At 33.4% G+C, this 13,584-nt stretch overlaps 1 protein-coding gene across 5 annotated transcripts in view; it reads left to right on the forward strand.

The window, feature by feature from the left end:
* LOC118185173 (protein lev-9-like) overlaps positions 1-13,584 on the forward strand; it is a 144,134-nt gene that overhangs the window by 65,945 nt on the left and 64,605 nt on the right. For all 5 annotated transcript variants that reach the window (XM_085807296.1, XM_085807295.1, XM_085807294.1 and 2 more), the window contains 2 exons: positions 3,281-3,475; positions 9,848-10,024. In XM_085807296.1, coding sequence (XP_085663422.1) covers positions 3,281-3,475; positions 9,848-10,024 — 372 coding nt within the window. The remainder of the gene's footprint in view (positions 1-3,280; positions 3,476-9,847; positions 10,025-13,584) is intronic.

Genomic DNA, 13,584 nt, shown 5'->3' on the forward strand with positions numbered 1-13,584 from the left:
GAAAGAAACAATCAATCTGTTAAGAAATGGCTGCTACTTATTTTGAAAAATGAGGCGTAAAAGGCAGTGGCGTAGCTAGGATTCCAGCACCCAGGGACAACTGAAATATTTGCGCCCCTTTCTGTGTGCCAAGAATGGGAAACATTTCATTAAAAAATTTCGTAGCATAAATTTTGCGCCACCTGAATGCTGCGCCTGGGGACAGATGTCCGTCCTTGCCTCACCCTAGCTACGCCACTGGTAAAATGTTACCAGCGAAGATATTGTGTTTGGCATCAGTTGTACCATTATTGGCGACTTTAACAGCTGCACCGGCAAAACGGAAAAGTACTGAAAATCTTTTATGTGTGCTAAACAGACGACATACATATTTTATGAACTTTAGCATTGATAGTGTTATTTCTTCTGCACAACTTTTGATATCTCTTTCAAGGATTTCTAGTTATGAGGGTTGCTTTCATAAGTATGACCTTTTTTATTTTTTCAGTGCTGAGTTCTGTGGTAGTAGTTTTGTACTGTGGACCACGTGTTTATCGTGACTAATAATGCAGTATTTGTAACTAGTTTAATATTTTAATGCGAAATATGCATTATAATTGAAAATTTTTTTAAAACTGTTTCAAAAGCTAACGAAATCAGTTTGTTGAATATTTACATCATCAGCAACATTAGAACGTATTGCTATTAACTACAAGCAAAAGAAAAAGTGTTTGAGTTATTTACTGTGATAAAGATTTACAGATAATTTCAAGTCTGAACAAAGAACAGACAGAGTATCTCTTTCTACAGAATGTCTCTGAATAAAAATTTTACAGGTTTACAGCTTGAAAATGAATTTTTACTATTTTTTCCCCTCTTAAATCTAGATAGCAAACATATCAAATGCATATACTGGGTGTCCTGTAAATGTTGCGACAAACTTCTGAGGAAGTAGGGCATATCATAAGGATTAAGAATTGCATAGGAACCAGTGCCCAGAAATGCCATTGTTTTATACTTCAAATTCAAATGTTTTTGAAGTTATGGCCTCTTCTTCTTGTGTTTGAGCTGAAAAATGAGGATTGCCTCATTTGAGCGGTAGGCACCATACAAAGAGCATTGAATGCTATATGAACAGAGAGCTTACAGAAATGCACTTAGTGTATGGAATAGCTGAGGGTAATGGACAAGCCGTTGCACACATTTATCGAGAACCCTTCCCTGACAGACATCAACCACACCATGGTTTATTTGCACATCTGCATCAAAATTCATGCGACTACAGATCATTAAGAAGCGGAAGGACAAGTGAGGGCAGGCTACGATCAACTCGCTCAGTCGTTAGGGAAGAAAGTGTGTTAAATATGGTGGAGAATAATCAAAGGACCAGCATACGTGCTATTGCTTCTCAATTAAGAATGTCTCGTATTATTCACGTTCAAGACATGCTGGTCCAGCGTGTCTTGAACGTGAATAATACGCTCATCCAGCGTGTCTTGAATGCAGAGGCCTTCCACTCCTTTCGTCTCCGAAGGGTTCAGTTACTGCTCCCTGATGACCATCTTGAATGTGTGCGTTTCACACAGTGGTTTCTGCTAGGAAGTGCAGTGATGTTAATTTCTCAGTTTATGGTGTTGTTCATGGGTAAGACCACAATCAGTAGGGATGGTGTATTCAATCAGCATTTGTGGGCTCAAGAAAAACCCCGCAGTGTGCGGCACCCCACGGCACAACAACACTTCAAAGTTAATGTGTAAGTTTGTTTGGTCGGCGACTGCTTAGTCATACCATATCTTTTACCTTACGGGGAATGTCTTGAATTATCTGATGTTTCTGGAGCAGGTTCTACTCGGATTGCTTGATGATGTTCCACCGAATCTGAGGTGCAACATGTGGCTCCAAGATGATGGGGCATATGCTCATTTTGGACTGGATGTTTGTAGCTATTTGAACAGATCATTCCCGCATTGACGGTTTGGGCGTGTTGGACCGTTTCCCTGGCCCTCCCCCATGCTCACCGGATTTCTCGAGCCTAGATTTCTTTTTGAGGGGAGCTGTCAAAAGTGTCGTGTATGACAATCATGTCATGTCAAATGAATCTCGTGGCAAGACTCTCCTGCACAGCTGCTACAATCAAAGAAAATCCCGGTATGTTTGAACATGTTTGGCAATCAATGGTCCGTCGGTATCGGGCATGTTTGGCGTCTTATGGTGCAAACTTCGAGCATCTGCTGTAACATTCAAGCTGTGGTCCACCATTTGTATTCATGTCCAATAAATGTTTCAAATTAACCACTCTCTTGTTCCCTTTCCCATGTTCTACCTCTGTTACCACTTACCCCTGACATTTTCGGGCATGGGTTCCTATGCAATTCTTAATCCTTATGATGTGCCCTACTTTCCTCAGAAGTTTGTTGCAACATTTACGGGACACCCTGTATATATTTATATGCATAACAAATGATTAAGCACAAAAATACATGTGAGAACATAACTTATTGTGAATGATTTTTTGGAACTTGCATATTGGCTCATGGATGATTGGTTGGATTGTTTGGAAATGATATATTGGTTCATAGCTTTTAAAAATTTGAATAAACTTACAGAGAATAAATATGTAATAAGAGGTAATTACTTACAAACCGAAAACTACTTTTAAATGTCAAATCTAAACTTTTTCTTACTTTCTCATTGATAAAATGCTGCTATTGAATTGGATGCAATTTAATGTATGTATGGAACCTTTAATTGTTAGAGGCTGTAACTTGCAGCCCCCCCCTCTCGATTTGTAGGACATATTGTGTAAGGGAGTAGTATCACCATAGCAAGTTAAATTCTGTTCCAAAACCAAGATATAAAATTTTTGCTTGCAGCATACAGATATTTTTTCATATAAAATTATGTAAACTTTATGGTCATCTGTTATTTGTGTAATCTACCTGTGTGTCATATTATGTACTGAATACCCCCTTCTTATGAATATTTCTTTTCCTACTCGTTCAACTGTACAAATTATTTTCTTTAAATGATGTGCATTGTTGTGTTGTACCAAGATTTGGAAACCTGGAAGTACACTTTTAAATTAGTGACATGTAGGCTGTGTATTTTCTTTTACCTCTTGACCCCAGAAGTGAAATTTGAGTGCTAAAAATGTAGTGAAAATTTTTGTTTGAAATAAATGCTTATTCTTGAAGTTTTATAGTACTTTTGGAGGATTGTGTTGAATTATTGTTATTCATTATTATCTTTTTAGTATACTTTTTCTCCTGTTTAATATATTTTCCCCACTATAATTTTTCAGCTGTCTGCAATGATTTACCTGTAATTGTAAATGGAGAGCTTAGATTAGAAGGGCTTAAATCTCCATTCAGACCTGGTGATTCTATTAATTACGTTTGTAATAGTGGATATCTTAAAGAAAGTACTACTGCAAAATTAATTTGTTCTTTAAAAGATGGTGTAGCAAGTTGGCCTCGTACAGAAAGAGCCTGCAGGCGTAAGTACATATATGTTGTATGTTTAGTTTGTAGTCTTAAAGTAATAAAAATACTAATAAAGCAAGTAATGAAAATAAACTCTTAAAAGGTGATATTCAGAAAGACTCTTATGGTTTGTTATTTGTTGTAAAAATAATAACTAAGAGTTGCAGAAAAACTTATGATGGTTCTCTGTGTTTCATGTCTAAATTAGCTTTGCCAGATTTCTTTGTACAAAACTAAGGTGCTATGTATTTATAAAAAAATTCAAGAGAATAATTGTGTGCATAAAAATCTGTTTTGTGAATTTATGTTTAAAAACAGTTTGCAGTTTAGGAAAAGGAGTATTGGTAATTGAGAAAACGTACTAAAAACTGGGGAAAGGGATTTCAGTGAAGCGTTGGAATGTATAAAAGATGTAATTGCTGTGATTGTTCATGATCATGTAGTTTTACAAGATTAAGTAGTTTTACAAATTAAAGCTTTCATTTCATCAGTGCTGAAGTGTATTACAGGGTTCGTAGCGGTCCTTATAAGTGCTTATAAGTCCTTATATTTGAAAATAAAATATAAAGGCCCTTATAGGTGCTTACTTTTTCTTTAAAGCCCTTATTTTTTTGTTTTTAGTGCTTATTTTTTGCTTTTATTGCTTTTTTTTTAAATGAACGCGCAATTTTTCCCCATACCAAAGCCGAAACTAAATAAACAACTTTTCTTCCTAATAAAAAATGGAATGTCAGATGGTGAATCATACTTCCGGAAATAGCTTTTCTTTCTCTGCATTAACATAACCTTTGGTGTGTGCGGAGAGTACAGACAGGTGCCCATCGTTCTGTTGGTCAAAGAATTGCGAAAGCAGTAGAAAATTCTGGTACATTCGGCATTCTTTTCCTCCCACCCAAATACTACACACGTTTGAATTTCTATCAAGATCTTAATAATTTGCATTCTCGTTCCACTTGGTCTGTTCGTATTCGTGTTTATTATGATCGTAATGCTTATATTATGAGCATATATGTATGAATGTTTATAATAACATAGTTGCAGTAACTGCTGAAGTTATAGTAAACTTCCAAAAATGATTGTGTTTTAACACAGATTAGCTTTCTAATTCATAATATTCGGAATGGCTTAAATAAAGGGAAAGTAATCAAATAGTCAAAACAATTCCATTTTTTTGGCCAATACATTATACAGTACGAAGGGAGGTTCTTCCATTTTTCCGCAAAATCTCGAATATTGAAACTGTTACAGTTCGCTGCAAAACAAGCAACGGACCCTTTTTTTTTTTTTTTTTGTTTGTCACTTTGCAATCTGGTTTGAATAGGACTAAAAGTTCTGCGGTCTACCAACCCAAGCGAAGAATGATTCTATTCCGGAAATTTAACGCAGTCTGTTCAAAATTAGAATGAAAAAACACCCCAGATTGGTAAAGTCTCTTTCTTTTCCTTTATTTAGTTCTTTATTCTCCTAATACCGGCAGCTGTTGAATCCGATTGCATAATATCATGTAGGGAAAAATTACGGTGCACGTATTGCGCAATAACGTGTGCGATATTTTGCAGAGATAATTAATTTTGATGTTCGGTCCGAGATTTGTTTAGGAACACTTAAAAGAGTTTTACTGTGCTTGCTAAGCAGAATATTGTTCTGTTCCATTGGTTTGTTTTATTGTTTTTATATGATGCACATATCGAAATGTCAAAAGCATTTATTTAGCAGAAAAATCATAAAGAACGGCTACAGTCTATCCCCCACCCCCTCCGCTCCTCTTTTTCAAGTTGCGCTCGACTGTCCGAAAATTCGCCAATTTTCAAGTATGCAGGTAGTTAAGCTTTTACTGTTAAAGGATGACTGCATGAAACAAATTTCTGTCTTCTGATTTCAGAAATGTTCTTCTGTTTTACTTAAATTACTTTGCTTGCGATATCTGTTAAGGAAAAACTGATATATGATGAAAATTTAGAAAATGTTCAGAATTTAGATTTAAATTATTTAAATATCAATATGAGTAGAAAAAAAATTGTATTTATTATTAAGTTCCAAGCGAATAGAATAAATATGCCTTATTATTATTTATTTCCTCTATTTTGAACTGAAATTTCATCATTAAATCTTGTAATATAGTTTAGTTCTGCATAGTTTTCTTTTTCCTTTCATTGTAAACTAGTTCTGTAAATTGAACTATTTAAAATTAAAACTTATTTAAAATTAAAAAAAAAAGTAATTATTTTCCATGGTTGAGGTAATGCTTATTCTCTCTTAATAAATACTGCATTTCTCATATTTTAAATTACAAGTCTAATTTTTGAAGTTATGCAGTTGTGTATAATGTAATTAGACAGATGCTTATTTTTTTAACTAAAATGTGGCTATGAACCCTGGTATTAAAATGAAATTTTTATCTTTATTTACTTTCCTTTAAAAATGAATTATTTTAAATTGTGACAAACTACTCTGTTTTTGAATAAGTGGAGTGAAACTTGTGAAGTTTGAGATAGAGCATCTCGATGCTTCGGAGATTCTGGGTTTTGGAAATTTGCAGAAAATAGATCATATGATTAAATCTTGTAAGGTGACATGTAGAAATTATGGAGTAAATGGTATTCTTTATTAATATTTTGTATTCTGTATAAAAAAAGATTTTTTTTTTCTGAATCACCACCACTTCAAATTAAAATGTGATTCAAAGCCAAAATGGCAATATTTTCTGGCTGTAAAACCGTACTACAGATATTTAAAGTCCCATTATTTGATTGATGGCTAAAGCATTGATCCCAATGTTATATCATTATCTTCAGTTATATCATCTTCATTTATCAGTTCTTCTGATATCCATTGATTGATGATTAAAGCATTATTGTCTCAATGTAAGAGTTCAGTCCATCTTCATCTTATCATCATCACTTATTCATTAGCATTTCTTCTTATGTTTTAGTCATCAGAAAATTTTACTTTTTACTTGTGATATCCGAGAACTTTCAGATTTGTGGCTTTCAGCATGGTCATGGAATTTGATAGCTGGCTATATATTATGCAAAGCATTTAAAAAAATATCTGCAGATACTTTGTCTTCTCATGATCTTGCAATACCCTGTTTATCAAATTTAATGTTAAAATATTTCTAGCATTCTTAGATGGTCATACTGCTGTATCGGTTTTTAAAACGTTACTTTATTGGCTCTTAATTTTGATGGCTCTTAATTTTGGTAAAATTAAGCAGTTGGTATTGGCAAACCAACCAGTGACAAACCTGATTCGGAAAAATGCTTTCACCCTTTTCCAGAGACTTATTCGTCTGCAAAGTAATTCTCATTGGAGGAATTATGGTTATAATAAACAACAAAAACTGAAGATACAAAATGGCTTTCTGCAGTGTCTCTCTTGCCTAGAACAATACAATCATGTAAGAACACTGAAACCGGCACTGCTGTTTTTGCTAAATCCGTTGGATTATAGCTTCCTTGATGTGCGGTTGGACCTGTAAATGAAAGTTGATAAGTAGGAAATGAGTCCAGAGCAAATAAGAACTATAACTTTGGAAACAATTGAGCAACGTTTCCCAGCTGAGGAATGGCGATGGATTCATGTATATACGGATGGCTCTTTGACCCATAGGATTCAGAGGGCTGGAGTTGGAGTTTTTAGCAAGCTTTTCAGTTTCTGCATACCTGTAGGGGCTTACTCCACTCACTTTGATGAAGAACTGAAAGCCATTCATGTAGCTCTCCCAACAATTATCATTGAGACAGAGCTCATTCAGGAGGGCTGTTATACTGTCTGATTCGACTTCAGCAATACAGGCCATCTCCTCTTACCAAGAGCGTAAGAACATATGCCTTCAACAGTGTCAGGAAGTCATAAAAGGACTTTCCCACAAGATATCTTTTCAATGGTTACCTTCACGCTGCAGTATTTATGTGAATGAGATGGCTGATATGCTTGCAAAAAAGGGGGCTACGGTTCTCCAAAAGCCAAAAAGTGTACAAGCCTCCATCCTATTAAGCTTCTGACATCGCTAACATATCAAAAGACTTTTAGAGATTTTGCCACTTGGACTTGTGAGGGCAAGCCTTGGAGTGTTCTCTCATCAAACCCAGCTTTTGTTCCTGACCACCCACGAACAGTTGTGGTTGCATCTTTTAGACTATTGACGGGACATGACTGTCTACAGAATCATTTATTTCGCATAGGACTAGCTGATTCACCATTGTGTATGTTATATAATAGTGGACAGCCAATGACGGCGGAACATTTCGACGAGTGTGAAGCACTGACAATTTTGTCTTGTAGATTTCAGCGCTATTGGCAAACAAGGAATTTAATGGCCTAACGGCCAATGTAACTGGCATTTGACAAATAAAAATTTTGATAAAATTAATAATAAAATACGGAGCAAAAAATATGCTTCTTTCAGAAAATTAAGCAAGAGTGAATTTGATATTTTAACTGTTCCTTGGAATCTCATTCTTTTCCCTTTCTCCACGAGCAACCGAAAACTAGTATGAACAACATCCCATGTCAAAAAATATGTCTTGGAGCTTTACTGCTTGTTTAAATGAGAAAGATACTCACTCTCATAACCATTCAAGAGCTGAAATTGTATTTGTGGCCAGTGTCAATATAAGCACTAATCGGTGTATTGTCATTGGTCACAGTGGTCATTCCTTAACCAGTAGGTGTTTGAAAGTGACATACTGCAATCTCAGTTAGTTTGGAGAAAAATCAGCACACCTGCCTTTTCTTGAGCATTATATCCTCCATTCCCGGGCTTTGGTGGGAAAAACTTTTTTTTTTTTTTTTTCCTAATGGTCCGAGGTCTAGGTATTAGATTGTTCCAGGTATTGGATGTATTCTCTGTATATTTTGGGAAGTTATGAAATTGTTATTCACCATCTTTGTTTTATTTAACATTACTGTATCATCTGCACCAACATGTTGGGAAGAAACAGATTCCTATTGATAAACATTACTAGTAAAATTTGTCATAAGTAAATCATACGTAATTCAAAATTTGATGTTTTGATAAATGAGAACTATGTGAACTGTAGGCTATGGCCCTGAACTGTGATGATATGTACCATGTGGATGCAGTTAAAAGTATCATTTAAAAGAAAGGAAAAAGTGTGTATTTTTTTGCTGTGTGAAATAGGATATTAAAAAAACCCTTTTTGGAAAGTTGGAACAAAAAGACTAAAAGACCGAGTCTTTTTGCAGGCAGTTGATTTGAATTATAAGAATAATATTTAAAGCACTATTAACTTCAAATGATAATAACATAGACTTCATGCAAATGTTTTCAGTAGACTTCAAGTATTGTGGAGAATTTTATGGATTTATTTAAAATTAAAATTACTGCTAAATTTATAAAAAAAATTTAGCCCTTTATATAATATTTCTTTTTATCTCTCCTCCTTTGAAACTATATGTAATAAAAATATTTATTTTGAGAAAATTTATTCTGATGTAAAACTAAACTCTTATGAAAAACATTTTTAGAATATTTTAAATGGTCATTCATTGAAGTATCCAATGTACGTAATTATTTGTTCCTTAAGGTAACAACTGCTGGCTTTGGTTAGTAAATGAATGAAATCTTTTTTATTTCATATTTTTTGTGTTTGATTATTAAGTAGATGTGCTGTTTTTCATGACTAAAATTTTGCTTGTATAAGCAAACATTTCCTTGCTGTCTGTTGATGCCAAATTTTGAGGCTATATTCATCCCATTCTGAATAAATTTGTGTAATTACAAATTTTGCAGCTATCAGCATTACTTCAAAAAGGTTTGAAAATAAGAGAATAAATGACATAGCTAAACAGGGGTTCTTACTTGTAGGATTTTATTTCATTATATATAGAACTGTATGAACAATTTTAAAGAATTTTCATTTAAAAATGTAACACTAATTTTGGAACTTAAACTGTTTGAATTTATAGACTGTAAATAATTATTGAGTGTAAATCTTTTAAAATGCCCTTATGAAAACTCTGTTTTGTATGTGCAGCAAAATATTAAAAAAATGTATTAAACAAATTTATCATGTATCATTTTTTCAAATCAGAAAACAAATTTATTTAGTTTCATCTAAGCTGTGATTTTCCTTCTCATTCAACTCCTGTAGCATAAATGAATGGTATACATGAAGCTATGTGATATGTAAGCTGCATTTTCCACCAGTTAAAATACCAATTTACAAAAACTGCAGTGTGAAATTCTGTGGTTTTAGATTCGATCTAATATTCTAGTTTAGGTATTAATGCTTTTGATTCTTTTAATTTATTTGTTTTCTTTTATAATTCATGAGTCATATTGAGATTGTAAAAAGCATTCATTCATATTTTTCATTTCATGTATTTTGTGTTTGATTAAAAATACTTTCATATTTCAGCCACAAGTTGTAATGATCCTGGTTACATTGAAAATGCTGAGCGGATTGGTCATCTGTTTACATTTCCTAACAATGTTACATATGTTTGTAATGAAGGTTATAAACTGAAGGGTGTTGCAACTAGGTTCTGTTCAGCAAAAGGGCAGTGGTTACCAAATGCTACACCCTCATGTGAAGGTGAGAACTTTTCTTGTGCCCATGTTAAATTGGATATTGTAGGCAGTAGTTTTAAAGTGATTATAAAATTTTTACTTTTTATGTGGTGGTTTTACTGCTTAAAAAAATTAGATTAATCATTATACGTCTTTAATTATAAACTATATCAATTTGAGATCAGGATCATTTTCACTTATGTATCATCTAATTTTACATGTATAGACACATTCATAAGCATATAAATGTTTAAAATCATGTACATCTAATTCATAAAAGTGTATAATTATAAGTTTAAATATCCTTACATATGTACAAGAAATTGTGCGTTAGTGTGAATTGTGTAGCTGTAGTCAAATTTTTCTTATTCAGAGGCATCCGTAGTATGAGATAATGCCCCAAAATCTACTTGTAAGCAATCTAGGGAAGGAAAAGAATTAAAAAATAGCTACTTGTAAGCAATCTAGGGGCGGAAAAGAATTAAAAAATAGCCATAATCTCTTTGTTGCAAGAACAAATAAGGAAAAATAAAAAGGGGATATCTGTGACTTACGACAATCCAGATAAATCTGAGTCCATAGTTGCAGAGAATATAAACCCTAACAAGACTTTATGGAGACACAGTTCTTTGTTGCAAGGATTAGTCCTCAAATTGAGTGCTTGAATTATCAGTTGTCTCTGTAATTGCCACTGAAATCTTCAATCATTTATACAGGAATTTTTGTTCAGGATGTAAACTTATCGTTCTAGCAGTCTTGACATGGGAATCACATTAATTCCCACAGAAACCATAAGATGATATGTATATATCTGATCAAAATTCTGTGATTGTCATTGGAATTTCCCACTTTAAAATGTCTAGGACTTCTTTAGAAATATCTTATGTCTGAGTTTATAAGCAGATATCTCTGTGATGATCAGCCCTGTGGCAAACAGAAATACATATTTCCAACACTCTTCCTACATGCTTGGGAATTTCTTCCTTGGTGAATAAGTCATTTCAAATTTTCACTCTTGCCTTATGGGAAAAACACTGATATACAGTCTTGACACAAAGAACCACTGATGCAAGTCTGATTGTCATAACTGTCAGTAGACCTTTGATGCTTTCTTTGAAATTTCCCCTTGTGATTCATTGTGAACATCAAGGAACTAGTTAAAAATACTTTGTTCTGTGTTGGTTTTTCATTCTTCTGAGTTTTTCATTTCAGGTGTAAGTACAAATGCAGCTATTTCTTCACTGAAAACAAGTGTATTTCAATCTGTGATTCTTAAAATCTTCTAGATTTCCAAAAAAGGTAAAATTCCTATTAACTGCATAAACCACAGTATAGCTGAAAATCACAGAATTTGGAGATTACACATCCCGTTCTATCACTTTTACTTCTAACGACTGACATTTTACCAAATTTATTACCGGTTATCCTACCTGGGGACTTCCGACTCTAGTTTCCGTGAGAAAAAAATAATTTAAAGCACTCTGACTGTGATGCTTCTCACCACCTTTTCTTTCACATCTGGCACCACACCTGTAACCCAGCCAAAAACCATTCAGTTCCTTAAAATGAGTGGAAATGACAAACCTTCTTTTCATGTCTTTAGAACTTTCTTATGTTTTAGAGATGCATAGAAATGTTATGTACAGTTAATGTACACCATTAAACTGCACCTTTATTTCAGGCATATTTCTGCATTAATTTTTGCATCTGTGTGTTAGATAATAATGTGAGACCATTTAGACTCTGCTTTTTTTTAAATCTAGGTTAATAATATCCAGGGGGGAAAAATTAGATATTTTGCAGCCAGTCACAATTTATAAGAAATTATATGCATTATTTATTCAATGCTTGTCTATTAGTCCAATAAATGTGTAGTGGATCTAAATCCTTTTTATGTAATAGATATTTGTAGTTGTCTCTGTCACGTAGTGCTCATTTTACACAATGGAAAACTGGCTTCAAACCAAATCTTTAAAAGGAAAGAGGTGCTATGACACATCCTTCATTTAAGCAGGGCTAATAATGCAGAATCTGTGTGTGATTATGTAATTAATATCAGTGTTACTGGTGCCATTGAAGAACCATCTAGTAATAATCGTACTTGTTCAAAGAAAAGATGCCACATTTACATTGGCATGTTATTCAGATGTATTCTCAAAACTAAATGAACTAAATCTCTGAGTACAAAGCAATTCTTTGTCTGCTGTCCATGTCTTTCAGGAAATATGGGGTTTTGAGTCGAAACTTACAGGGGTAGTTGTGTAAAGCAGGAAATTTTATCCATTTTAAATCTCAGAATCTTTGTTATTAGGAAATAACATCATTATTGGAAAAGTATTATGCAATGGGGCATGTACATATTATGAAACTCTGAGGGCACATTTTGAAACTTATTAATCATAATTATTTTCTGAGTAGCATTCTTCATCCTTTTGATTCAAATATTGAATATAACAAACTATGACTAAATGAAAGAAGGCAGTTCATTAAAGTCTTGAAGAACGCTAGCCTAAAAATGTAATTCCAAAAAGAATGTATTGCTGATTTCTGGAGCTCATTACTAGCATAAATGGAATACAAGGAACTGTATGATATTAAATCCCCTTAATGCACCAATTAAAAATTCATAAAGTGGTCTTTTTTCTGCTTCCCCCCTTTTTTAACTCAACCTCTTTTAACCTCTTTTTAATTCAAAACCGTAGTGAATATATTCTGCTGTATTCATATCTGGAATGTATTTTCATGGGTGTGCAGAAATAATTTGAATTGTTATACCCAAATTAAGTTGATTGAGTGCATTAAAAGGTTAAAAATTGTAATCGAGTTAGCTTGAGCATATCTTTGAAAAAGATTTTCATCCCTAGCTATCCAATATACCAATATATACAAGGAATGTTAAAAAGGTGGTTTAAATTATGTCAAACTGTATTATATTTCTTCAGTTTTGAGACAGCATAAACTTTATGATGCATGCCGTATTTGAATGTCATTAACAGGGTAAAAAAGACTACAATTTTAAGCAATAAAGTGAATGAAATAAACCGTTCAAATGCATTTGCAGATATTCTTTTTAATAACTATTGGAGAAGTCATACAAGAATCAGCGTAATATTTAAATTTTGCAGGACTAGTTTTGATGATGTAATTATAGAACCATATTCCTCAGCTGCATAAGAAGTGAATGAGATAAGATATAGTGATTAGATAAGATAAGAATGACTGGACAGAAGCTACTGGTGCCATCTACTGATGAAACAAGAAAACTACATAATTTCCTTAAAGACTGTAGGTAAAGATGAATTGGAATTAGGGTTGTTAGCTAGAACATAAAGATTTTTGCGAATGTGAAATGCCTCTAAAAAATGTAATTCACCGTTGGAAGATGTTTTTTGAATAATTTTAGCTGCAACAAAATGGAAAGTGTGATTTTCTGACCAACAGTGCTGGTCATTAGAGAATTTTTGTGTTTCCTTTTTTCTTATGTATTCCTCATGTTGGGTGAAAAGCCCCTGTCAAGAGCAACTAATTTAAGTAATTTAATTCTTGATCAAGAGCTAATATGGTGGATCAAATTTAAAGTGCATG

This window comes from Stegodyphus dumicola, chromosome X1 (assembly GCF_044657685.1).
Source record: "Stegodyphus dumicola isolate Sdum_Otavi_A_Nest chromosome X1, ASM4465768v1".
In the NCBI taxonomy this organism is placed as follows: domain Eukaryota; kingdom Metazoa; phylum Arthropoda; class Arachnida; order Araneae; family Eresidae; genus Stegodyphus; species Stegodyphus dumicola.